The sequence below is a fragment of the Anopheles coustani genome, chromosome 2, assembly GCF_943734705.1.
Source record: "Anopheles coustani chromosome 2, idAnoCousDA_361_x.2, whole genome shotgun sequence".
NCBI lineage: Eukaryota > Metazoa > Arthropoda > Insecta > Diptera > Culicidae > Anopheles > Anopheles coustani.
This window is the reverse complement of record NC_071289.1, coordinates 89,911,760-89,936,015: the sequence shown is the minus strand read 5'-3', so window position 1 is coordinate 89,936,015 and position 24,256 is coordinate 89,911,760. Positions and strand designations below refer to the sequence as shown.

The 24,256-nt window shown below is 45.3% G+C and overlaps 1 protein-coding gene across 1 annotated transcript in view; it reads right to left on the bottom strand.

The window, feature by feature from the left end:
• The window catches only part of LOC131261838 (semaphorin-2A-like), a 171,649-nt gene that overhangs the window by 4,412 nt on the left and 142,981 nt on the right, over positions 1 to 24,256 (bottom strand). Inside the window, exons 6-9 of the mRNA XM_058263679.1 lie at positions 22,965 to 23,102; positions 21,778 to 21,910; positions 2,705 to 3,061; positions 1,645 to 1,873 (exon numbers count right to left, since the gene is read on the bottom strand). Of these exons, the coding sequence (XP_058119662.1) occupies positions 1,645 to 1,873; positions 2,705 to 3,061; positions 21,778 to 21,910; positions 22,965 to 23,102 (857 nt within the window). The remainder of the gene's footprint in view (positions 1 to 1,644; positions 1,874 to 2,704; positions 3,062 to 21,777; positions 21,911 to 22,964; positions 23,103 to 24,256) is intronic.

Below are 24,256 nucleotides of genomic sequence, written 5' to 3'. Positions count from 1 at the left end.
TGTTGCTTCGATCAGGGCTAGGGCGGGGGAGGGGGCAGGATTGCACTTGACACAGACCGCGCGCGGGAAGCTGGCAGGAAATCGCACTTGATAGCGCGCACTGGCCCGGTGGTGGTGTGGTTTCAGTTTCCCTTAATTAGTTCCCTCCAATCGAGGCACTCTCCGGTGGTCGAAAGCTGTGACAAGCTTTTGCGGAAGGATTGCGGGGTTGAGGCCGGGCAATTGAGCAGTTGTGGATGATGTTGAAATGAAATCCGTGTTCACATATCCCGGTGCCCGGTCGAGCGTGTCGCACATTTTGTTCTATTATTGAGTGGCAGTGCTCTAAAGTGGCTCTGTTTGCAGTGCGATCGGTACTCGATGAAACAGAGTGTACTCCACCTGCTGTCGGTGTGATTCGGCGATGAGCACGGTTCAATGTAAATCATCATCCGTATCATATATTGGCCGTGGGAAGTGTGTTCCGTGCATTTTTTATTAACGTCGATTAAATCAATCGAACAACCAACGTGCATTAGAGAAGGTCCGGAAGGGTTAACAACGCACAAACATACACTCACATGCGGGCGATGTGACCCCACCCTTCTCCAACCGATTGACCCCGTTCGGAATTGAATGGTATCGGGGAACAATCTTTTCCACCGTTCCGAGGTAGAACTCAACCGAGCCATCGGGAGGAGTGTGTCCTGTGTGTTTCGCATTGTTTCCGCTTCCAGGAACGAAAGGGTTCGCCCGGTTAAAGTGCTTCCCCCGGGATGGAGGATTACGAAAACAAGCCACACTGTGAGCGATATTTGGATTCCAACGACCCGGCGGCCGGCCCGTCACATATCGGTCAGCCCCGACCGACGGAGATGGCGCACACGGAAGCCCCAAGGCTGAACGGGATTGAGGTTTCATCTCTTTCATTATTTCAGCGGTTGGCCACTATTGTTTTCCGCGAACAAACGCACTCAGAACCGTACCATTCGGAAGGTGCAAAGAGTTCTTCCCGCGAGGGCATTGCTCGTATTGGATCCCCGGAACTGCAGAATCGAACGTTCCCGGAGGGTAAAGCTGATGTTCCATTTTTCCGAACTGCCGAACACCGACTGTATGATGTCCTCCCGGTGCCGAAAGCGACTGGGGAAGGGATTTGTCGGTTCAGTTTTCAATTCGATTTGAGGCTCGGGTCGATGACGATGTGGGTTTCGCAAACAATGGCACCACGTTCCACGGGACGTGACATGCACCGAGAGAGATTCTGGTGCGAGATTGGAAAAGCGATCCTCCCCGGCGCCGGAGGCGTATTTTGCTGCGGACTGCAGGACGATGGATCATGCATTGGCGCTTCGATTGGGTTTCGGTTCAACTCGTCGTTTGACCCTGGCCCCACCAAACGCTTCCGGTGCCGGGACGGGCATCCCGCGGAAACCTTGTGGTGACGCCCGGAATTGTGTCGTTAATGAGTTACAACGCCATTGTGGATCGGATTGCGCGCGGGCTTTTGTTGCAGGATAATTTGGCGTGAAATGGAAATCGTTTTGCGTGTGCGGTGGCGGCGCCCATTGTTTCATCCCGTATACGGATGAACACACTTTTGTACCTTGCAATGGGAAACGGGAAAGAGAGATGAGATGTTGGGTGAAGAAGGTTGAAACTTACTTGTCAACGACCAGCTTGGTGAAGACGAGATCGCGCTTGTAGTAGACCGGATTGTTGTGCTCGTGGTTGACCGCCTTGTCCATGAGCGGGTGGGAGCGGATGAAGTTGAGCACGGAGTCGGGCAGGGTGGACGTATCGTTGACGCACGTGCCCGGACGCGGCTCCGGTATCTTCGAGTTCAGCACCGGCAGCCAGGCGGAGTTGGAGGACGCCTGCTCCTTGAATTTTCCTGTGGGAAATCAAAACCGAAACGGAACGAAAGGTGTGAAATATGAAGCACTTCAATCGCCAGCTTTTGATTCGCTGAAAAGGGAAAGTAATGGCAAAAGGAACACGAACTCAGCAAGTGTCAGGCCCTGTTCGGGGTACGCTGCTGCTTGGTTGGATGCGATTATCGGGCCGTAGAGGAGCCGGCCACTTAACGGGGACTCTGGTACTCCCCTCCCCATTCTGTAAATCACATTCGTGACACTCGTCTTATCACGGCGTGTGACAGCTGTCAGACGGCAGAACGGAGGAAACATTGGCGCTCGCGAAGCAGGCGACGCTTGAGTGATGGAAATTTATTTCCAGTCAATCTGAGGTAGTGAAAAGCGGGCGGCAAACTGTATACGGAGTGCGACAAAATTCCACCAATGAAAAGCATCATGCTGGCTTCGCATAAACCCTTCGATGGCCACGAACGATAGACCAGAAGCTCTTATAAGTATTTTTAAACATTATCCGTGATTCACATCCAACTCGGTAGTGTTCTAGTGACCGTGAACTTAATTTGTTTAGGTTTTCCTTTATCTTGTTAGTATGCTCTGTTTCAAGTAACAAGAACCAGATTTAAGAAACTAGTTCTTTATATAACTGCTATTATACTGCCTAATCATTTCTACAAAATCCTTGACTAAAAAATCTTAATTTTCTTTTATAATGTAATTGTAGCTTTATTATACAGTTTAGCAGCACAATTATTGGAGGAAATTTTGGTTTAAATCTTTTACAACTATGACTCTACCAACACTGAATAAAAACAACGTCAAATCAAACTCCCTTCTCGTCGATTACTTACCAGCGAACGCAGCGTGGATTTCGTTGATGTCGAAGCTGCAGACGGCCGACCCGACCAGCCCGTTCGTGCTGGTGGTGAACGTGGCGTAGAACTTGGTCTTATCCGACGGCAGCTGGTACACGTCCTGGATCTCGTTGAAGTAGAACGGAAACTCGCCCGATATGCTGCAGTTGATGCGCGCCTTCAGATAGGTGGCCCAGTTCTGGTTGAGGATGTTCTTGCCACCGGTGTCCTTCTTGCAGACGCGCGCCACCCGCGAGTAGACCGCCTTGCCGCAGTTGATGTACTCGACCGCCGTCTCCCGGAAGAAGAAGTACACGTGCTCGCCGATGTCGAACGCGCCGACAAAGTTGGGTTCTGCGGAGTGGGGAAAGAGAGAGAGAGAGGGGGGGTGGGTTAGAAGCATCGACTTGGATGCAAAGTGTGCGAACGGAATGTTGCATGCTGCATGTTATTTCTTATTCAACGTATAAGTCAGCAAACGATGGGTCACACAAGAAGAGGATAGCAGCACCGGAAATTGGACTCGTTCTTTGGAAAGTTTAAGGGAAAATATTAAAAAAGTGCACAACTTTTATTTCGTTCCATTTTGGCTAATTCAAGGGATGCAGATGGCCGGCGGAAAGTACTCGGAAGTTTGATGTATTATCAAATATGGTTCAGAGAGAGCTTGCTGGACATTTGCCGGAGGTGGTACATTTTTCTTTTATGAACCAACAAACTTGTTTCCATGTTCTGCTGATTGGCCCACAGAGTGTTCTTCGGTTTCTTAGTGACGCCCGTGCTCCATTATTTACTAGTTTATCCTTCAATTTAGGTATGGAAATAGTTTCCCCCATTGCGGCGCATAATCCGGGATAAACTAAATGAGCAGAATGCTATCGTCTCGGGTGGTACACAAACTTACGAGTTTTCCGAAAAAGATTCGCTTACTCATATAATCTGAAAACTTGTGCAACAAAGAGGAAAAGAAACACGACAGCGAAGGAAAAGTTTCCCCCTTTCGATGGTGGCCCGAAATGTCCACCGAAAACGAGGCTAAATAAGATTGAAAGAAAATGAACTTGCGGCCCAGGCTTTGAAGAGATGATAAAAAAAAACAAGAACAGTGTAAACGAACTGTACTGGACAAATTCAAAAGTTGATGGAAGAAGAAAACACCAAACAAAAAAAAAAACCCCCAAAAGACCTGCACTGGACAAAGTTACAAATTTCCCATCTGTTCTATTGCACTAGCCCGGGGTTCACCCTGCCGGAACGGACTACGAAGCGAACAAAATGATTGAAGACAGCACAAAAAATACGACTTGGTCGTTGGTCATTTTTCCGATTTATCAGTACATAAAACTTTGCTGCCGGTTTGCGCCCCGGAAGCGATTCCCGGGGACCGAGGATTTTGATCAAGCGAAGGAAGTTGTTGCATGCTTTTTGTCGCAATCCTTTTCACCAGTGTTGTATTTGTTTGAGTGGATTATTACGCTTGATGTTCTTGGTTTTTTTTTGGTTGGTGCCTGGTAAAGAAGCCAATGGAAAATCCCGGTGGGGATCTCGTTGATCACCGGGACAGATCAGACCGGGGTTTTCCACGACCAGGTCTCGCTCGGGGGACCTAATTTTATGATTGATGTCAGTTTTGTGTTCATTTGTTGCTTTTTTGTTCAGTTGTGAAAACTCGAGGAATCGCTTTGTTAAAAGATGTTAGAAGCAAACATGAAGAAACCGAAAATATATTCTAATACACAATTTACCAGTTAGTGGTTAGTCAGCCTGTGATGGACTAGTATAAATTTACTAAACTGTTTCAAAACCACAAAGACAAGATTTTAGCTTGAAAATGAACCACCTTCACCGTAAGTAATTACAACAAGAAAAAACAAAAACACAATACCCAAACTACATTCCAAACTTGCCAACTTCGAAGCCCTAAAGCAGAGCGCCCTTCATTTAATTTACCAAAACCCCGCTTGGAAAACTTTATTCTTCCCCTCCAATCCCCCCCTTGGACAAAGCTTCCTGCTGAACGCGCAGCTTTTGGTCAACCATTTTCATTCGCCGTTCGGCGGGGAAAACTAATTGAAAAGACGCAAGCTAAGGAACACGGGTGGCACGAGGGGGTGAGTGAGGGTTAGCAGCAAGCACACAAAAGCCCCGCCACACAGCTCGCCCTGGTTGGCCCGCCGCGCTGCCACCGTCTGCCAACTAATTACTTCACGTTCTTCTGGTTCGGAGAGTGAAGCATTAAAATTCATGAAGAAAACTGAATTGAGCAGTTTTCCCCCCGCTTACCGAACCAAGGGACATTGGGGGGAAGGGAAAAGTGGAGGTAAAATAGAGTCATTTGAAGAGTTTACAACGAAAGCAAAAAAAACTGTATATATATTTATATATATATGAAGTTATAAAACACTCCATTCTGGCTAGTTATGGTGGGAAAGTTTTTCCGGGCGCAGTAATTTTATCATGTCCCAGGAAGGCAAGCACCGCCGAACGCACCCCCCGGGGGTACGGGGGGCAGGCAGGATTGAGGTTTGATTTTGTTGCTCCGTGGAGAAATGTTGGCGGGTTGGAAAAATTTGAGCACTTTTTAAAAGGAGACGAGTACTACACCTTCTGGTTGCTTTCGAATTTTCCCGCTGCTTTCGAAATTCCTGCTTGCATCGAAGCAGGCGAATCGTCAAAGCCGCCTGGTTGGCGTACGTGGTGGAAGACATTCTTATGCGTCGCTGCGGGTGAAATATCGCAAACTTTTCCCTCCGGCTGGATCCAATTTCCTGCATGGAAAGCGATTTAGGAGCCCCGACACCGAAAGGCTGTCACAGTTACGTTGCGTTGTCAAACCTCAAACGACGCAACGGAGGCACGTCAAACTGTTTCGGTTTTTCGGTCGGTAGAACTAATGAAAAGGCAGGAATGACAGTACGGTGGGACGATATTGAAAACAATTTGCGCTGCCAGGAAGATTGAAGGGGGTTTTATGCGAAGATAATTTCATAACCGTGCCTTCCAGGGCTTTTAAATGTTCCTGCAGACACAACGTTGCGTACTTCTCGCTGTTGATTATTTGACTTTCACTTTTATTCGTTGGTTTCGTTATGCAAAGGTGTGATGTAAGCCGGTATTGTTTAATTAAAGCTTGCAGATGGGAGTTAAAAACTTTACAAGGTCACCTGTAGGATATTTGTTTTTATTAAATAATTCTAAAAAATAGTTTGACCACAGGACACTCAAAGTAGCTCAAAGAGACAGAGTTTGTTTTTATCCATTTCGCAAAAGAGGGTTTCTCTTTGTGCGAGAAAATGGAGGAAGCATCGTTCAAAGGACACGTTGTATTACACCTTACCGAGCGGAAACACACACACACGCCCACAAACAAGGGGAGAAGAAATTACATTACACACCAAACACGAGCTGGCAAACAGCAAACACGTGGAGCTGGAACGACCGCGACACTCCGACGGAAAGAACGTGCGCATTTTGACGGAAACCGCCGGCACCACCTCCCTCTTCATGGTGTAGCGCGAACTAACAACAGCATAACGCAACATGGAAGCATACTTTAGCGTCAGCTTTTCGCGTCCTTCCGGCACGATGGGGACAAAGGAAAAGAGTACTAAGTATCACTTGGGAAAAACCGTGGCGCCGGTTAGGCAGGCTCGTAGCCTCCGCGGACCGCTGAAGTTCGGGCGGCTTATATATGCTCAAATTTTCCCCACTTTTTTTTTTGTGCGACTCTTGCTACCAATTTCTGTCCCCCACACCCCTCGCTCAGGGAGCTCCAAGCCGGTGTGTGTGTGCGACGATGCGTGCGACAAGTAGGTGTTGGTAAAGAGGAAAATTACTTTCCCGCGACATCGTCGTTCGAGCAGCGAGGGAGGGAGCAAGAAACGTGAGGGATAAATGATATCGGGTGAGGCCACCACGCCGGTGAAGTGTTTCGCAAGCTCAGCGGGTTCCGGTGCTCGACGACGCCGACGACGACAACGTAGCGGCCCCAGATGAGTGCAATAAAGAGCTACAATTAGAGACACTTCGCGCAGGGTGACAGGAAGGAGGAGTAGGAGGAGGGACGGGCGATGCGAACATTTTTACGTCGACTTGGATTGTTGGCGCGTTGTTCTGCTCATTTTCCGACATTATGGTTTACGTTTCCCCCGCCAGGGGGGAGTGCAGAGGCGGGAAAAACGAGCATGGGTGTTGCAATAAATTGAAAAATACCGTTGCAAACACGCCGAGCGATGTTGTTTCTCCCCCCCCCCTCCCCCCCCCCTCCACTGCCCGTGGGTTACACATACGCGGACATTAAAAAATAACTACATTTGCCGGTTGGGAAGGAAAACCTTTTCCCGTATTCATGCTGCTTTTTTTCTAGCTCCTTTCAGATGCTTTGGGGTGACACTGCCAGTCCACCGCGTTTCCGACGGGTTGTTGAATGAAGAAGAGTAGCATAATGGTGAAGTGAGTAACACGGTGGTGTAAGTAAGAAACCGGCGAGAAAGATGAGTTCTTTTGGCGTCGCTAGGCATTCGAGAGTGAAATGATTAAATTTGCTCGACGAAATACAAAAAAGGTTTGAGCAATTCGAACCAAGGGCAAAAATAAAATATGAAATTGTGAGTTTTAAACTAAGTAAGCACGATGGGTTTGGAAACTTTTGTTGGTGAAAAATGAAAAAAAAAATACAACGAGGTAAAAAAATGCAACACAAACTACATTCAGATAAACTAGTAAAGAATTGTTGAAAAATGCCATTATATTTTAATGAAACGTTATTGAAGAGTAAATGATTTATTGAATAGTTTAAAAACTTTACTAAAATAGTATAATTCACTCAAAGATCACTTTCTTGCTTGATTCAATCAATGTTGCCCTCTACAACTCGCTGCAAAACTCCCAATGATTGATCATCGGGCGTGACAAAAAGCATTCTTTTGTTCGTGCGCTTCCTTTGTACTCGATGTCTCTTCTTCTGGTATAATTTTTTCCACTTCAAGGTAGTTTAGTTTTTCCAGTACCAGCTTTTTTCATGGGCAGAGTTGAAAGCTTTACATCGACGGTTGGCTGGTACCCGAACGCCACGAGAATCAGAGCAGAACGGGGAACATCCGAGAGTAGGGAAAAAAATAAACCAACAAATGTAAAGAGATGTTCCATCCTTCATGTTTTAATATTTTGCTAGGGTGTCGCGTATCCTTCGGGGCAGCGATGACAGCGAGGAAAGCTCGTCTTCAATAGGCCATCGTTCTATCGCTCCGCCTGCGCTGGGAAGGATGTCCAACGTACTGCGAAAAGCGCGACCGAAGCCACGCGACACTTTCGGGCGCGCGATTCGCACGGACACGTTTTGGCGAGAGTTCTTCGGAACGGAACAAGGCAAAAAAAAAAAATGTAAGCGCAAAGTTGAAAGGATCCTCAGCACCATGCAGCGTGACGTGCGTTTAAGGCGGATGGGATGGGGAGGAAACTTTGGCACACGCTTCTTTGTCGGCAGCGACAGTCACGCGCGGGATGCTTTTCCCGCCCTTCCTTAGTCCGGAGGGTTCCGGAACATGATGCGATCGTACAAATCGTCCACGTTGCCGTCGTCACCGCCAAGGCCCGGAGACACCACCGGGTGCTTTTATTGCAGTTTGATTGAGTTTTTTTGTGTGTGTGTGCGAGGACACATTTCCCGCCGCCACACGCTCCCCCCTTTCGCATGACGGTCTCTGTATCGGAAGTATCCGGATTCCACGAACCACGAACGACAGCCAGAAAAGAATTCCAGCACCGTCAAATGCTTCGCTATGCTCGCTGCTCAGCTTCCGTTACTCCAGCGAGAAAGAGGGTGGAGAATTGGTGGAAGTAGCGAAACAGTAACGCTTTTATATGAACAAGATCCGAGAGAAGCCACTATAAGTTTGTAGCGACTTTTAATCAAAATAAGTGGGAATCTTTTTAATTTATATTTTACATTCAATTTTCACTGATAAACACAATGAGAATAATCGAAAATGCTTCACCTTGATCGAAATCAGAAAGTTAACAAACATGATTTCAAATTAAAATTTGGTTTTTCGGTTTAGGGTTCTTTTTTGAAGTAGAAAATACACTTAAATGTTCCCATAATAGATTGCTCCTCAACATGATTAAACTTTTCTGCCTTGTCTTTGGGCACTCATCAATGAAAAAATATATGTTGCTTGCACAGGCTAATGCTTCATACATACTACAAATGTTGTTCTCTTTTGTTCAACTTGCTTTTCAATACTCCTAATGCATACGACTGTTCCTTTGAACATTGTTGAGTGGGTTCGTTAAAAACTAGCACTGTGATAAAAAATTAATACTTCCATGAATGGTAAGTGACTTAAATTCAACAGTAAATCTGATCAATATTAAGACTAAATAATCTGACAAAAAATAATAAAACACATTCCATCCATCGTTATGGTCAGTGACAAAAAAAAACATATACACACACACACATACACTGCTGGAAAGCTGAGAATTTACAATAAACAACATTAAAACGGTAGTCAAAGGTTTCCAGCGGCCAGACAACAGGACGATTTTCGGCGTGCGCTCTTTCTGCAGTCATTAATTATTATGATGACTTCCAAACCGGTAAACTGAACCGGTAGCCGCCATGGGGGAGAATGTAGCAAACGGAAAACGCTGCCAGTAGGAGTCTGTTAATTAAAAATTGTATCCTTCAGGATGGTCGGCGCAGCAGGGACACCACATCGTACCACCGGCGGTTTGCGATTACTAGCAACGATGAACCCCATGGAAACGTACCCGAAAAGCAAGTCGTCCACGGTTGTCGCTGGTCGAAAAGGGAATGAAAAATTACCGACCGGGGGTGAAGAGAAAAAAAAACAAGAAACGCCCTGATGGGCTACCATGGAGCGTCGCCCACACAGGAGGAGCGTGGAAATTCCTCTTAGGAAATGGAATATTTTATTTCTTCATTCCCAGGCCACGGGCGTCCGGCGGCGAATTTTTGGTCAACGCTGGACACACCACTGTTTGTTGGTCCACGACGATTTGTGAAAAACGCAAATTTTCCGCACACTGCCGCTGGACCAAAAATGACCGCAATGGAGGACTCATCTCACCCTTGGGAAGGATCTTCACTTCTTTCTTTGCCGACTGCCCGACAACAGGGAGATTCCCGTTGGACGGTGGGCATCATCAGCATCAGCATCATCACGACCATCAGCTCGAGCCAAAAGCAGTGGCCACGTTTCACCGGACGGCGAGGTTTTCCCATCAAATTTATGTACATGCACACCAAACTTTCCCGTTATGAACGTGCCATAAATTATTTTAACTTTCATTTTCTACGCTGGTCTCACCGAAACAGACCGTGAGGTGTACACAGAGAGGCCTATGAATGCATTTTCAATTTCAACCGCCTTTTGGATGTGCCTTGATAAAAAAAACACACACACACACACAATACGTGCACGAGAAAATGACCATACTTTCTCTTTCAGTCGCAAACGACCCCCGCGTTGTGGGATGAGTGAGTCGCGTCCTGTTCTTTTTTTAAACATATTTTCTAATTCCTCCGGAAAGAGGACCCGCAAAAACGGGGAGACAATTTCACCACTGCGACATTGCGGTGCAAAAAGAGTCCCATTGGATCTAGAAATAAAAAAAATGTTTGCCAAAAGAAGTCCTCCAGCCAGTGGTTGTGTGTTGTTGGCTGGTTAGCATGAAGTGGATTTGAAATGAAGATGAACGACGCTCGGTCACTTCCTGTGTGACGCGTGATACGAAGGTATTTCGCTGGCTAGCGAAAAACAAGGTTCAACAAAAAAAAATAAACAAAACACAACATGTGAGGGAGTATTTTCCTAAGCCAAAAATAATTTAACAGCAACAAAAAAAACCCTTTAATTGCGTCGCTCCGTTTTCGCAAGCACAGAAAAGTTCTCCATGGACAACGCTGTCATTAAACCGGACTCGGTTTTACATTACAGGTGTCGGGCTTTACGTAAATGAAATACGGGAAATGAAAATGCAACACGTCCGGCACGTCGTTTGTCCATCGGAGAGTAAAAGCAAAAAACGCAGAATGACTGGACAATACATTGGAATATTCCGATTTGTTCACTTATATGAGTAAAAGTGGCAAATATGGCAAACAAACTTGACCCTTTTTTATTTTACCTTTTTAAATATGGAATTCTTGCTTGTTTAGTTTTATTTATCAATCTGAGATTTGTCACCGAAGCTAACAACTATACAGTTTTCGGTGTGGCAAAAATATTTAGCCGTTTAGTTTTTACGATTTAGGCTACTCAAACGATAATTGTAATATTGAATGGGTGATGTTAGAATTAATCAATAAACAACAATGCAACAACCTGACCGAACCTTAGAAAGTACAAGAAATAGCACTGTTGTTGAGAAGCCATTTGCTACAAGCACGTCGCTTACTTCCGAACACCAACGTATGTAAAACGGTACCGTCTGCCGGGGGACGAAATGATTTTTCTTGCATCCGAAAGTGCATACACTTCCACTGCGATGCAGCTAGCAACGACGTTGGTCGTTGTTGGCACGACGTTAGCGGGTAAATTGTAAAAGTCGTTACAACATGTGTCCATCACAGGACGGCAGAGTGGAACGATGCGAGGGGGGAGCAAGTTGTGGCGAAGAACGGTTGAACCCATCGTCCATGGTCCGCCGCTTGATCGCTACAAGATGGTGTGAGCAGAACGTGGTATATTGAAATTTCCACCCCGTCCACTGGGAAAATCGTTTCCCGATGCAACGCAACAACAACAACAACTGGCGCGAAGCACATCGCACGGAGCAGATTTGTCCCTGATGGCAGTGTTGTCGCTGGATCGAGGAAAATATGTGCGCTTCTTGGCCCACGCTTCTGGAGGGGATAACGAATATTGCAAAACCACACCAACACCCCATGCGGCTGTTAAACGTAAACGAGTTAAATACCGACGGACCGGAGTGCTTCACTCAACCGCTCAACCGTATCACAACTTGTTCGGAAGGCATTTTAATGCATGTAGCGGACGGAAATTATCATAGTAATGATGTGCGAGAGATTCAAAGAGAAAAGCGACGCTATTATGATCAGGAAAAATGCAATCTATGGCACGAGATGTCGGAGTGAAGAACAATAACGATCAATATTGTGGATGACATATTTCCATCTTGTCAAGAAAAAAAGCGATGTGTAACATTGAATATCAACTAATAAAACTGAGCGCTGGTTTATAAAAGCGAACGGAGTGAAATTTGAAAGTGAATAAATATCTGAGTACATTTTCTTTGAAACATGTCGTCTTATATCTCCACTGGAATTCATCACCGTCAAATAGTGTATGTTTCATTTCTTAACACATATAAACTTTTGGAAAAAAACAAACTTTTTCAATTTCTACCAAAGATGAACTTTCTATTAAAACTCGGTGACTGAAGAAAACACGATGCTTCGGGGTATTTCACACCATCATTTGGAGGGACACAAATAGTTTGCAACATGAGTGCAACCAAGAACTATTTCTCTGTCTAGAAACTAAACTCTAAGGTATTTGAAAAAAAAAACGTAAAAAAGGGAAAACGACATCGATGGTGGAGAGTGACGCCGAATCAGGAAGGGCAACTTTCCACAAATTTATCGATGAAGAAGATTATAAACTCCAATCATTCGGCTTTCGGTGAAGCTGTCCCTCTCCCAACGGTGCTACGTCCAGTTTAGAGAAGTTATTTGAAAAAAAAAAAACAAACTTTGAGAGTAGTATCGTCTTTCTACGGGTATTCTTTTTCACGACGAAAGAAAGCACTCAGGAAAAAGGGAAAGGCTATAACTACCCAAACTATGTCGGATGCATACACACACACACACGCACACCCACAAAAGGATCAGAGTTGGAAACTGTGAGACTGATTAAAATAATCGTAGTTTATTGGATTCGAAAGTTTCGTGCGCTTTTCAGGCTGCTCACGAAGATCGTATTTCATTGTACTTTTCGTATAATTTTCCTTTTGTCGGGGTGAACAGGTTAGCTTTCCGAATTCACCGTTGCCCAAAGCAAACCATTCGACCTGAAAATGGTCTGCACGCAAATGGTACATTTTTTTATATTGTTTTCGAAAACAATCAAAAGCTTTTGTAGGGAACCGGAAGTGTGGAGTTGAAAATTGAAACTATGTTGCCCTTACCGATTCATTGGGTAGGAAAGGGATTCATTGGAATTCGACTCACGGTATATGAATTTAAACTAAAAAAAAAAGATTAATAATGCCCAAACTATTAGAGAACTGCATGAGAGAATTTGCGAAAATACCTGAGCCATTTATTTTCATTCACACGAAATTAGAATTAAAACTTTCCCTATTTACTTTTGGCTCATGGTGGGGGCAGTTTTTTAGGCGGTGAGTGAAAGTGCATCCGGAAACTGAAACGCTGCACGGTTTACAGCAGACAAACGGAGCAACTTTAAGCGCAGATCCCGACGGGACGGTTTTATTTTAGATTTATGGAAGCTTGTAGTAAATTTTCTCCCGCAAAAACTATACGCGACTGGTCGATACACTTAATCAAGAATAACAAATATGCAAGCAAAACGGAAAATGACCTGTACTGTTTACAAAATGGAGACGCCTGGTTTCCACCTGGTTTCAAAATGGAGACGCCTGGTGTTTCACGTTGCATGCTATGATATCATTACATTTAACGTGTTTTGTTTTCGACAAAAGAATAAGTTTAACCAAAGGAGGTTCAACGTTTTTTAAACACCTTAAAATTACAGTAATTAACAATAAAAATAGGACCTTGAGCTTATGAATGGATGAGAGTTTGAAAAAAAGCTAAGTTCCATCACGTTTATTGCTTAAGCTCAATCCAACCGGCAAAATGCAGTTCATATGGTGTGAGTGCTCTTCCGGACGATGTAAAGAGAGTATAGAATAAGTTTTACGATTACGAGCGTTATTATTACCGTTTCTATGACAAACTCATTGCAGCACTCAAGCATAATGATGCTTTTTTCATAAATATTTTAATGTTCTTTTTTTCTCAGCCAGATAATTGACTCTTCAAGGAAACACAAAAGGAGGACCCATGGGATTTTTCCGTAAGTGCAGCGTCCGCAGATGGTGTGATAATGATGCACTTATGAATACTTTGCGTTTAACCAGATGGTTAACACTTGCATGTTAAAGTGATCATAGGCAATTGTCGTTGGAAGCAACAGAACGTTTCTTAATGTTTCAATAATAGAACACTGTACAATAGAAACTGACGTCATTTGTTTATGCAAAGCACATAGAAAGTCAGTTTTCTGCTACACAAGAAAGACCAGAGTAAATTACACATTATTTATCACTCGTAGTTTTCAATCTTTGCCTTCGCATTCGAAACCGTATATGAATAAGTGGGAAAATTTAACGGAAACCTTTGATCGAGCAGGAAACAGAAAATAAAAAAAGTCTATCGAGCAACGCTTGTAAGGCGATGCGCATTGTTTTTGTTCTATTTGCAAAACGAAGGCAATAAATGGATGTATTGACATTTTCCGGTCCTGAAGACATAGCACAGTACAGTTTTGTTTATTTATCGTATACTCCTTGCCGGTGCAGGGTGCCATTCACTAGAGCCGTGTTGGACTTCCGTCTAAGCTTGGAAAAACACGGGCAGAAGTTCTTCCTGCCTCAAGGGCCAGAAAGTAACGAAGAGGGAACTAAAAGCATCATCGTTTCGCTTAGGTGTAGAAAACTGCTTTCACTTTACACCTGAGATTGGTGCATAATGGATTCCCCCTTTGCACACTGCAACTCGGTGGGAGTGGGCGGAGAATAGGAAAAAAAACACACACACACAGAAAAGTGCTGTGAAAATAGTTGGGCATGAAGGGAAACTTTCAAAATTATCCACGCTAGAAAAAGGAACGGCATGCGGGGTGTGTCGAGCGGAAGGATGCTCGACGTGTTCAAGAGCGAAAATGATCCGCAAGCAAAGCCACGGGGTAGAAGAGCAAACTAGCGAACTAGAAAAATGAAGGGCCGATTAAGAGGAGTCGAGTGATAGAAGGAAGAAAAAAAGCTAGTTACTGCACCAAACACGCCAGCGCAGTTTGTGTGAAAGCTTGGGCTGTTAAAAAATAAACAGGAAAAAAAAGGAAGCAAGCAATGGGTTTTATGCATTGCATGCAAATAAGGTCAGCAGAGTTGTTCCCCCGAGCACCGGGGAGCGTTTTTGCCTCGTGGCGCATTATGTTGTGCCCTCGTCGAGAAGGCAAATATAGGGGGAGGCTAAAGGAACACCGAGGTGGTATACATCAGCTTGAGCACGCTTTGCTTGCCCGGGTGTTGAGAATAAACACTGTAGCATCACCTCGAACTCGAACACTCGAATGTGTCTCCCTCCCTTCACAGTCTTTGGTCTGCCAGCGCCTCCCGGGAGCTTTTAACGTTCGTCCTCACGGCGACATCAACGCTGACGACGATGATGATGCATCACCACCCTCTTTCCATTAGTAGCTTTGAACCAAGCATACGTGAGGGGTCGTTGGTGTTGCGATTGATGGAAAAACTAGTTTTCCTTCCACACTACACGCTTCTACACTAGCTCTATTCCTAGAGGATCTGCACATTGGCGGGATTTTTCTTTGCAAATGGACGACGCCATAGATCAAGGATCTTGAGGGGAGTAATCTCGGGCTTTGCCGATGGTCCTCAGGTGACGATTAATCCAGGGAGGGGGGAATACAGGACGGGGTACTAAAAGCGCAAATGTGTTTGTCAATTTTGTAGCATAGGAACCAGCAGATACACACACACACACACACACACGTGTGCATAGTACAACGTAAACGGGACTCCTTTCGTTGGGCGGTGAATTCCAGAACCCGATGAAAGAAGGGAACAGTTTACATTTTCTCTTAACACACGTCAATCCGTCACTTCCCTCGTTACACTAGGAAGCACGTAAAGTGCAACCTGGGGGAGGAGGAAAAATCAAAGTGTCACCTGAGCCACCCAAACTGCACCCAGGACGAAAGGGTTTGTGTATTAATTTGCCAGTGGTCAGTGTGATCATTGAACGGATCTGATGAACTCACGGTGATTTTCATAAAGTCGTTTAGATGACCCTTAAGTAAAAAGGAATTTACAACAAATGCTTCGTGAAAAACATCTTACAGTACGGACAGGTTGCGAGGAAACGTTTACTCCCTTATTTTGTTCCACCGAAAAAAACAAATCAAACGTGTACGGGGGGTTGTATTTAACGTGACACAAGCAAAAGCACTTCACTTCTTGATGGAGACTTTCCACATTGCGCCATCCGGGCGAGTGACATGAAGTGCATTGGACAAGAGAAAAAGGCTCTAGGTATCGCTCCGGGAATGGTAAATACGTTTTCTTTGGGGTAGAGCATTTTCCACCCGGCTCATATTCACATGGAGTTCAGTTCACTTTGGTCCGGGACGGCACTCGGCGGGGTACATTTGAATAGTTTCTAATATTTACCCACCTCACACTGGTTAGGAAAGATGGACACATCATAAAGAGTGCTCGCGAGCGGTCCAGCATAACTGCAACCCCATTTGGAAAGGGTGCGAAAATCAACCCCAGAAGTTGAATGAAGAAAATAAATTCTGTGGGATGCAGCGGAACAACTTTCCACTCGGGAAAACCCGTGAGGAAATGAACACTTAGGCTGGCGCATAGGCGCATTCGAACTAAGCGAGATGGAAAAATACGCCTGGCCAACACTCGGTGGGAAAATTCCGATTATACAGGGTAAGCACTTTTCACCTTAAATCACACACACACACACACAGAGCACTGAATGCAAATAGTGAAAAATAACGCGCCTTTGAATGGTTTCCTAATGGCTGACCACCGCTGAGCAAACCGGAGCGGAAGTCAAATGCAAACGGTGGCTTTTCTTGCCTCGAGATAATGTTAGTCTTGCCGACCAGCACACACACACACACACACACACAGGCACATACGGCATCGTAGACAGGGAAGGGCGCGCATACATCAAATAAACGAAAGCTGAATAATGGATGAACGCGACCGGCCACGGGTCAGTGCACTTTCTGCTCCAAAGCGGGGACTCGCATAAATCCATCCTCGCTAAAATATGCTCGCAAAATGTCGACGAAGTTGGATCTCCTTTCCCCAACCCCCCAAAATCCCCTTTGTTCCTACTCAGAAATCTGCCGCTGGAATGCGCTGATATTTTTTACTAATACACATATGACGTTTGGTAGTTGGAAGTGGATTTTCGGAGGGTTTTTTTTATGAATTTTCATTCGTTTCGGCAAATGACAAATAATTTCACTTCGCCCGACCGTATCGTCAATATATTACTCTCAAAGTCTCTGGAAGGTTTTGATGGTGAATTTCTTGAGATGTTTACATGCCAATTTTGAATAATAATCGGTCTACATTCGAAGAAAACCAACTGGAGGTCAGTGTAAACACCGCGAATTTTCCATCGACCGAAAAACATTTGCGACTTTTCCATGAAATTGTACCTCTTTTTGTCGTCTTTCGCAGAACGGGTCCAACGCCCATCATTCAGACCACGTCTGACGGCAGCATATGGGGATTTGGGGGACTTCAATAGCCCTCCACACCATGTCCCGCTGCCCTTCACCTCACCTATAGCCATTTAATACACGAAACACATCGTTCTGGAGTGAACAAATTATTTTACAGCAAGCTGTGGTTTTGCAGCAGCCCCAAACAAACTCGTCTCGTCCGAATTCGAATCGGAAAAGGCAACCGCTTTTATGACTCCAGACACCACATGGTTCGGTGTGTGTTCGTTACGACACAGAAGGTAGGATATAATTTAACCGGATATTGAGGTTACAGTAGAAAAAAAGAGAAGATTCTAAACGGACCAAGGGTGAAGAAGGTTTAAAAGTGCAACCTCTGTCGACAGGTTGAGGTTTAGCTCTAGGAAACGGAGAGAAAGAAGTCGAAAGGAGAATGGGTGACTTGAGACAAGCTTCCAAATCTTTTCCATCCATCGCAAGATTTTATCTGATTGCTACGTATTAAACCTGTGTGTTATAGAAACACCTCAAAAGGCCACTGAAAAAATGCGAAAGGCGCACATCCTGCATAGCAGCGAGCGGTACGGATCCATTGCCTTTTCAGCTAGCTAACTTTCCGAAATTCCAATTTCCCAAGCCCCCGAAAAGAAAATGACCTTTTACAGCACGTTTCCGGCGGGGGTGCAATTTTCGGGCGAAATGTCTTTTGAAAATTATTTTAGTGACCAGTTTCTTTTTACCTTCCCTTTTCCTTTGGTTGGCCTACCATTTCTTTGTTTCCTTCGGTCACTTTGCCCACGCGGCAAAGGCACACACCCCGCACCGTATGGCACGACGGCACCCGGCGAACCGGGAAAGCCAACCGAGGGATGAGAATGGAAAAAGCCAAACATCCATCATACCCAATTGGACACTGTGTGTGTGTGACCCGGGGATCCGGAGACGATGAATCCCGGGGTACAGCGCAAATATAATTGAGTTATTTTTGTTCGAGATGGATTTCGGTTCGTTTCGAGTTCAACTTTTGGCTTGCCTCGTCTCGCGGAAGCAAAACAAAAAGCAAACCGAGCCGAGATTGCAACAGCTGCCCGCAAGATGGAAAAGTTAAAATACAAAAATGTGAAAAAGAATGGAAATATTTGGGCAACGCCTGGCCTGCGGGGCAATATATGGTGATTGTTTTTTTTTGGTTCCGTTTCCTTCGGAACCCTCCCGAAAAAAGGCACCGGAGAGTTGGTGAAAATAGATAGCGCTGTGAGGGAAAATGTCACGGCGAGCCAACCCCTCCAGGCTAGTGTGTGCCGGGATGCGTAAATCTAATAACCGGAACCAAGGAATTGCTAAATAACAGGCGCCCCGAAAATAAAAAAAAACTTCCAGCGCACACGCCTAAGCAATGCGAGGAAAAGATTGCGATAAGAAAAGGAAATAACCACAGCCCGAAGGAACTCACTTTCACAAGACGGGAAAGGGGAGGGAAGGCGGGTGGAAAAGGTGCCAAAATAAAATTTAATAGAAAATAATACATCTCGAGTTAATTTAGTGGCCCGTGGCCCGGCCAATGGTGTCCTCCATTTGCATAGATATTACTCCCCGGGGATACTTGTTAGCAAGCAAGCAAATTCCGCCCGGAACCTCGTCATCCCTTGTTAGGGTGGAAAGCAACAGGATCGGGAAAGGTGGAAAAAGCGCCCATGGTCGAACGCGTTGTTTACGTCTTCTTGCGTGCGCCTGTAGGCAAACAGATATAATTCGTCGTCAATTGAAGGAAATACCAGAGGCTAGAGAGATGGAGGGCAATCTGAACCCAAAATGATTTCTTTCACAACAAAACAAAAACCCCAAGCACATGAGAAAAACAATCATCTTGTGCTTCGTCGGGGCTTTTCTGTAAAAAGTAAACTAAATCTACTTGATGATTGTCTCTTGAATTGGAATCTTTTGTTTTTTTGTTTCGTAACCTTTTACTTCTTAAAAACCTCCGACTGTAGTACAGTTTTCCCCTCCCCCTCTTTCTTATGCTTTCCTTCTGGTTCTACTTTCGTAAAAGGATTCTCCTCTCGCTCGTATCTAATTGCATATAAATTGTGCGAAAAGGCAACTAACTGGTGGCTCCCTGGAGGAAAAGGGTAAATGTTAGAGAAGGTTGCGATGAAAACCAAAAGAAAAAAACGCACAAATCCTTTCACAGCCACAGTCCAACGGAACGGCGTCCGAGAGGGCGAAACAAATTTGAATTGCAAAGATGAATGTCAATGGTCACTTTCCCTCCCAAGGGTAACATTCCTACACCCGGCCGTTGATGGTGGACGGAAGGAATTTGAATATGATTAAAGCAAATTTTCAACGGTTTGCAATCATTTACCCGGACCGGGAGAGGTTTTTTTTTTACTTTCACTTCCACCCTACCAACGTTTTTGGGTAACGTTTGGTGTGGTTGATTGGCACGAAAGCAAAGAGTCCACCAGGCTAGACGAAGCAGGGGCCGTTAAATTGTTCTTGGGGTAACAACGAGGACTGTCATGGTGGAAAGCAGGGAAGTAAACGAAACAGCGGAGCCAGAATCCTTCTTTAATGTGGTTGTCGGCACTTTTCATTATGTGGTTGCCTTCCAATCCTTTCTTTTTCCGGAAAAAAAGAGGGGAAATGGAACCGGAGAGAACACAGCGAAAGATCAAGAACGGTAAAATTTGATGAAGTCGGAAAAGTAATTTGGGCTTGTTTTCGTTTCAACCATCGTCCGCCAAAAGGATCACTTCAAATGATTGCCTCCAATCTGGGTTGATAGCAGCGCCTTTTTCTTACTTAAACCATTGAGCGAAAGAAAAAAAAAGATGAAGGCAAATGCTGTACTCCATGGCGGCGTAGACCAGCTTCGCGTTAATTGAAATTTGACCCTTTATTACAGACTTAAGAGATGCTTGTAGAGCAAACATAAAGAAACGACTGAAAATGTTTGAAAATGAAGGAAAAATACGCAAAAGAAAGATCATAAAGAAATGAAAGCAAATAAAACAGGGAGCACTTAAAATAAGATAAACAAAAAACTGAGAACCACTATGGATGTACAAAAATGAGAAGAGTAAACTTTGTAAATGTTGATACAAAAAAATAAAGAGAATTATTGACGAAAACTGCGTAACGTCGAGCGTTAAAATTATTGAAAAAAGAGTTGAACAGGAGGCTATAATTTTTTAATCTTTTCTTTTCGTTAAACTACTGATCATATTCCATGAATTAAATAAGTAAAGCTATTCAATACATGCAGTAATTTAAGACGAATGCATCGACAAATATCGACTATCCCTTTCATGAGCGTTTGTCATTATTTACTGTTTACAGCTCGAACAGTTTAAACTTAAACGTCTGCTGGAACTTCACATGTGCAAAATTGATTTACGCCATCTTTCGCCCGAGGAGCCTTAAGCAAGGACGATCTCGTCCGCTGCAGGTGGATTCCCAATGCGGTCGGTACGTAAGCAGGCAACCGCAAGGCATCAGCGAAACATGTCATTAGCAGTTAATTACGGCAGTTTGGACACATACGGGAACCAAAGCGTACCCGCAACAACCAAGGAGTGGAAACGGCGAGCATATTGACCACGCCGGAGCAAGACAAGTTTTGCGGTTTGTTGTGCCGTGACCACAGCATCAAGACGTTCCCCGAGACGTGCCTGATCATGCCCATTACTGGCCACCCGCATTTGTATGCTCCGTTTGCGCTTGTACCCGGGGTTTGCCGAACGTGCCTTGGGATCATGCCGGCGCACCTTGCTTCCGGGAGATATTGGAGATATAGCAAGCTTCGTGGCGTTTGCGGAGTAACACCGTCTCGCACTCTCCCCGGCCGAAGAATCCAAACGGCACACACCTACATTTCTCCAAGCCTGTCACAATCCGGTGTACAAATTGATAAATTACCTCACCACAAACGGACGGTCACACACACACACACCCGTGAAAATACACGCCAGCGCTGGGAACGAAATGTGGAACTTCCAACAATGAAGCGAGAGAAAAAAAAGAAGCGTGTGCTACGTTACAACCCGTAGCGAAAGAGTGTGTTGGATATCCCTGGGCGTAAAAGGACTGATTACGGCATCACCTCTGCAGCAATTCGACCCAAAACCCAGCCGCCCAGCCGGAGGTGATGACGAGGGAAACACGGAACACTCAGTGTGACAACAATGGGTGGAGCGCAGTCGGGCGGAAGAACTAGAACAAAACGGTCGTGGGGGAGCAGGTAGGGAGCGGCACGGTACCCTACAAGATGACGCCATAAGGTCTCACACGACTTTGGCCACATTTCGAGGCGGATGGCTGATGAAACACCCAAGGTGCTCGGGGTGTTGGGGATGCGTGGGGTGTTGAATATAGAATTCTAGGTTACGTCGGAAGATGTGAGCCGTGTGGTAGGGAACCTTGGGAACCGTTTCCCAGTCCAGATCCAGCGTGCCATCCATGGTTGCTGCCTACGGGAGGTACAGGGTCCTCGGGCCCGGGAAAGCGTAAGAGATTAAGACCATAAATTATACTCACTATCAAGCCACTTGGAGTCGTATTTCAGGGTACGCTTGAAGTTAAACACCTTCTTGCCAGTTGTCATGTTGTACAGATCGGTGCGGAATATCACCGTGTCGGCTTTCGTGAATTCGGCATTCGTTCCGGAGTACTGCGGAGAAGAGACAGAGAGAGAGAGAGAGAGGTTAGATGGCGTGATACAGGGCGTGAGCAACAGCAGCAAGCGCGAAGTCAGTAATAAAATTAGTTCAGAAACGAATAAATCAATTCGGGCAGCGCTCGAAGGTGCCCGAGACCCAGGACCGACTGGAGTAAGATCCGGAAAATGGCTTGCGCAATGTGACGTGCCGTGTGAAAGCCGGAGGTGGGTAGAGGGGATGGCATCAAAGACAGTTAACGCCTCTCGGTGGGTAGCGATGTTTTCAGCCGCTTCAACCGAGGTACACCAAACAAACCTGGAGTGTCGTTCGAATTTCAGAGAAATCCTGCCAACGACGGCTCACCGATAAGGAATGGTATGCCAACGCAAGCAGTACACAGTATCCCTTCTCTGCTCTCCTTCTAGGGTAGCGGACCTAGTTTCACACCAGTGTTCACTTAAACCGTTCTGGGGGGGAGGCCGCCTCCGGCGAACGGCAATGGACCCATATTTCAGCTTATCTCATGCCAACCAAGCAGAAGAAGTGAAAAAAAGAGGGGACGAGGAAAGCTCGAATTGGAAAAATGGAAACTGTGTCACGCTGCAAGTCCACCCGGTTGAACGGTTTCATCTTCTGCTTCGGTAAGCAACTCCTGGAATTCGAAGGGAGGGACGTGAAAAACAACGTGAAATTTTTGGGAAACGATTCCCAAGGAAAATGCATAAATTTTCTCGACTCCTTTCGTCAGCAGGGCCGGCAGACAAAGGCATTGATAGTGACGGTGCCGCCGACGGTGGGGCACAGAAGCAGATAAAAGCTCCCGTCATGTTGACTAACGCGAACAAACGAGGATATACTACCGGTGAGCTGGCAACATGATAAGTACTTGCGACACTTTTCTTCCTCGATCGAACAGTTTCCAGTCAATTGGAGTTGAGCAAACATTTGGATGCTCAAATCGAGCAGAGTGTAATTGTCTTTAAGAAGCGTTTTAAATTCTAAATTGGACGGAGTTTTATAAAACAAATTCTACGATAGAATATCACACGTTCCGTAATTACTTACCAACGCCGGTAGATCTCCTGGATTGCCCTTCTCCACGTAGATGGCCGTCGAGTTGTCGTACGGATCGTAGGGACACTTGGCAATGCCCAATCCGATTCCGGGCACATACTCCGACCGCAAAAGATGCGTAAGGTTGGACTGGAAAGAGAAAACGAAGGGGTGGGTCAATAAGCACACACATATCCAACGATATTTTTAACCTTAAAAATGAAAACAGTTTTAAAGTGAGTTCCTCTCCCTCAAAAAAAAAAATGGATAACAGAATGCAATTTTACTCCATGAATTAAAATGATCTTTTATTCCTGATAGATGCTGACTAAACAGTGCCTACAAATGTGGTAGTGTCCGGATGATTAAAAAGCGAAACGAAAGCTTGGGGTGGATAAAAAAAACTATGGAAAACAACGGAACAGAAACAAAGAAGCCCAGGCAAACTGGCCAACAAAACCAACATATGAAAGTAGAAGGGATTTGAAGAGACTAAAAAAATGGTGAAAATAGGGTTGTGATCAATTTTCCGCGACTCCCCCAACCCAGCCCCAAGCGATTGTGAGCTAGAACAGAACAAGGGAAAAAACCCCGGGAAAAACACGCTTGTCGGCATTTTCAATAGTGAATGACCATTAGTCATTTTTCTCCCATGTGCTTTATTGAGTTTCCCTTCGGACAAAGACAAAAATGTTGATTTCGAAAAAATTTCAACCACTGTACTCATCACTAAGGCAACCGAATAGAATTCCATTTATCAATCGCACGTATATTGATTACATAGTCACTGCACAAAGAGGTAATGAAGAGGTGCACCGGTGGCCTACCGAAACGTAAATCTGACCATGGAAACCGGTGAGGCTCTATCCGTGGCCCCGCGGCGATGCTCCGTTCGCCACCGGAATTCACCGGCAACCGAAAAGAATAACAAAAAAAGGACACAAACATAGACTAGAGGCTGAACAAGCCACGAAAAGGGACTTGGAAATTGAAGCACGGCAGAAATAGCTTCCGGGTGGATAGTTGGCGGCCGAAACAGTGGGGCTGGGATGGGATTCCATTGAGCGGATGAAAACGACAACGGGCTAAATGAATGGGAAAAACCCGAACCAAAAAGCTCCCGAGCGGCAGGAAGTGGACAATTGGCCCATTGTGTTGGCCGGGTTTTTCCGCAGTGCAGAAGTTTGGAGTTTCGGCACGCCACGCGAGCGAAACGGGGGGGTTTTAGGAGAGAAACTTTCCTTTTTCCCCCCATTTAACAAATGGCTACACCCCACACAGGATCCTGTAGGTGTGCGTGTGTG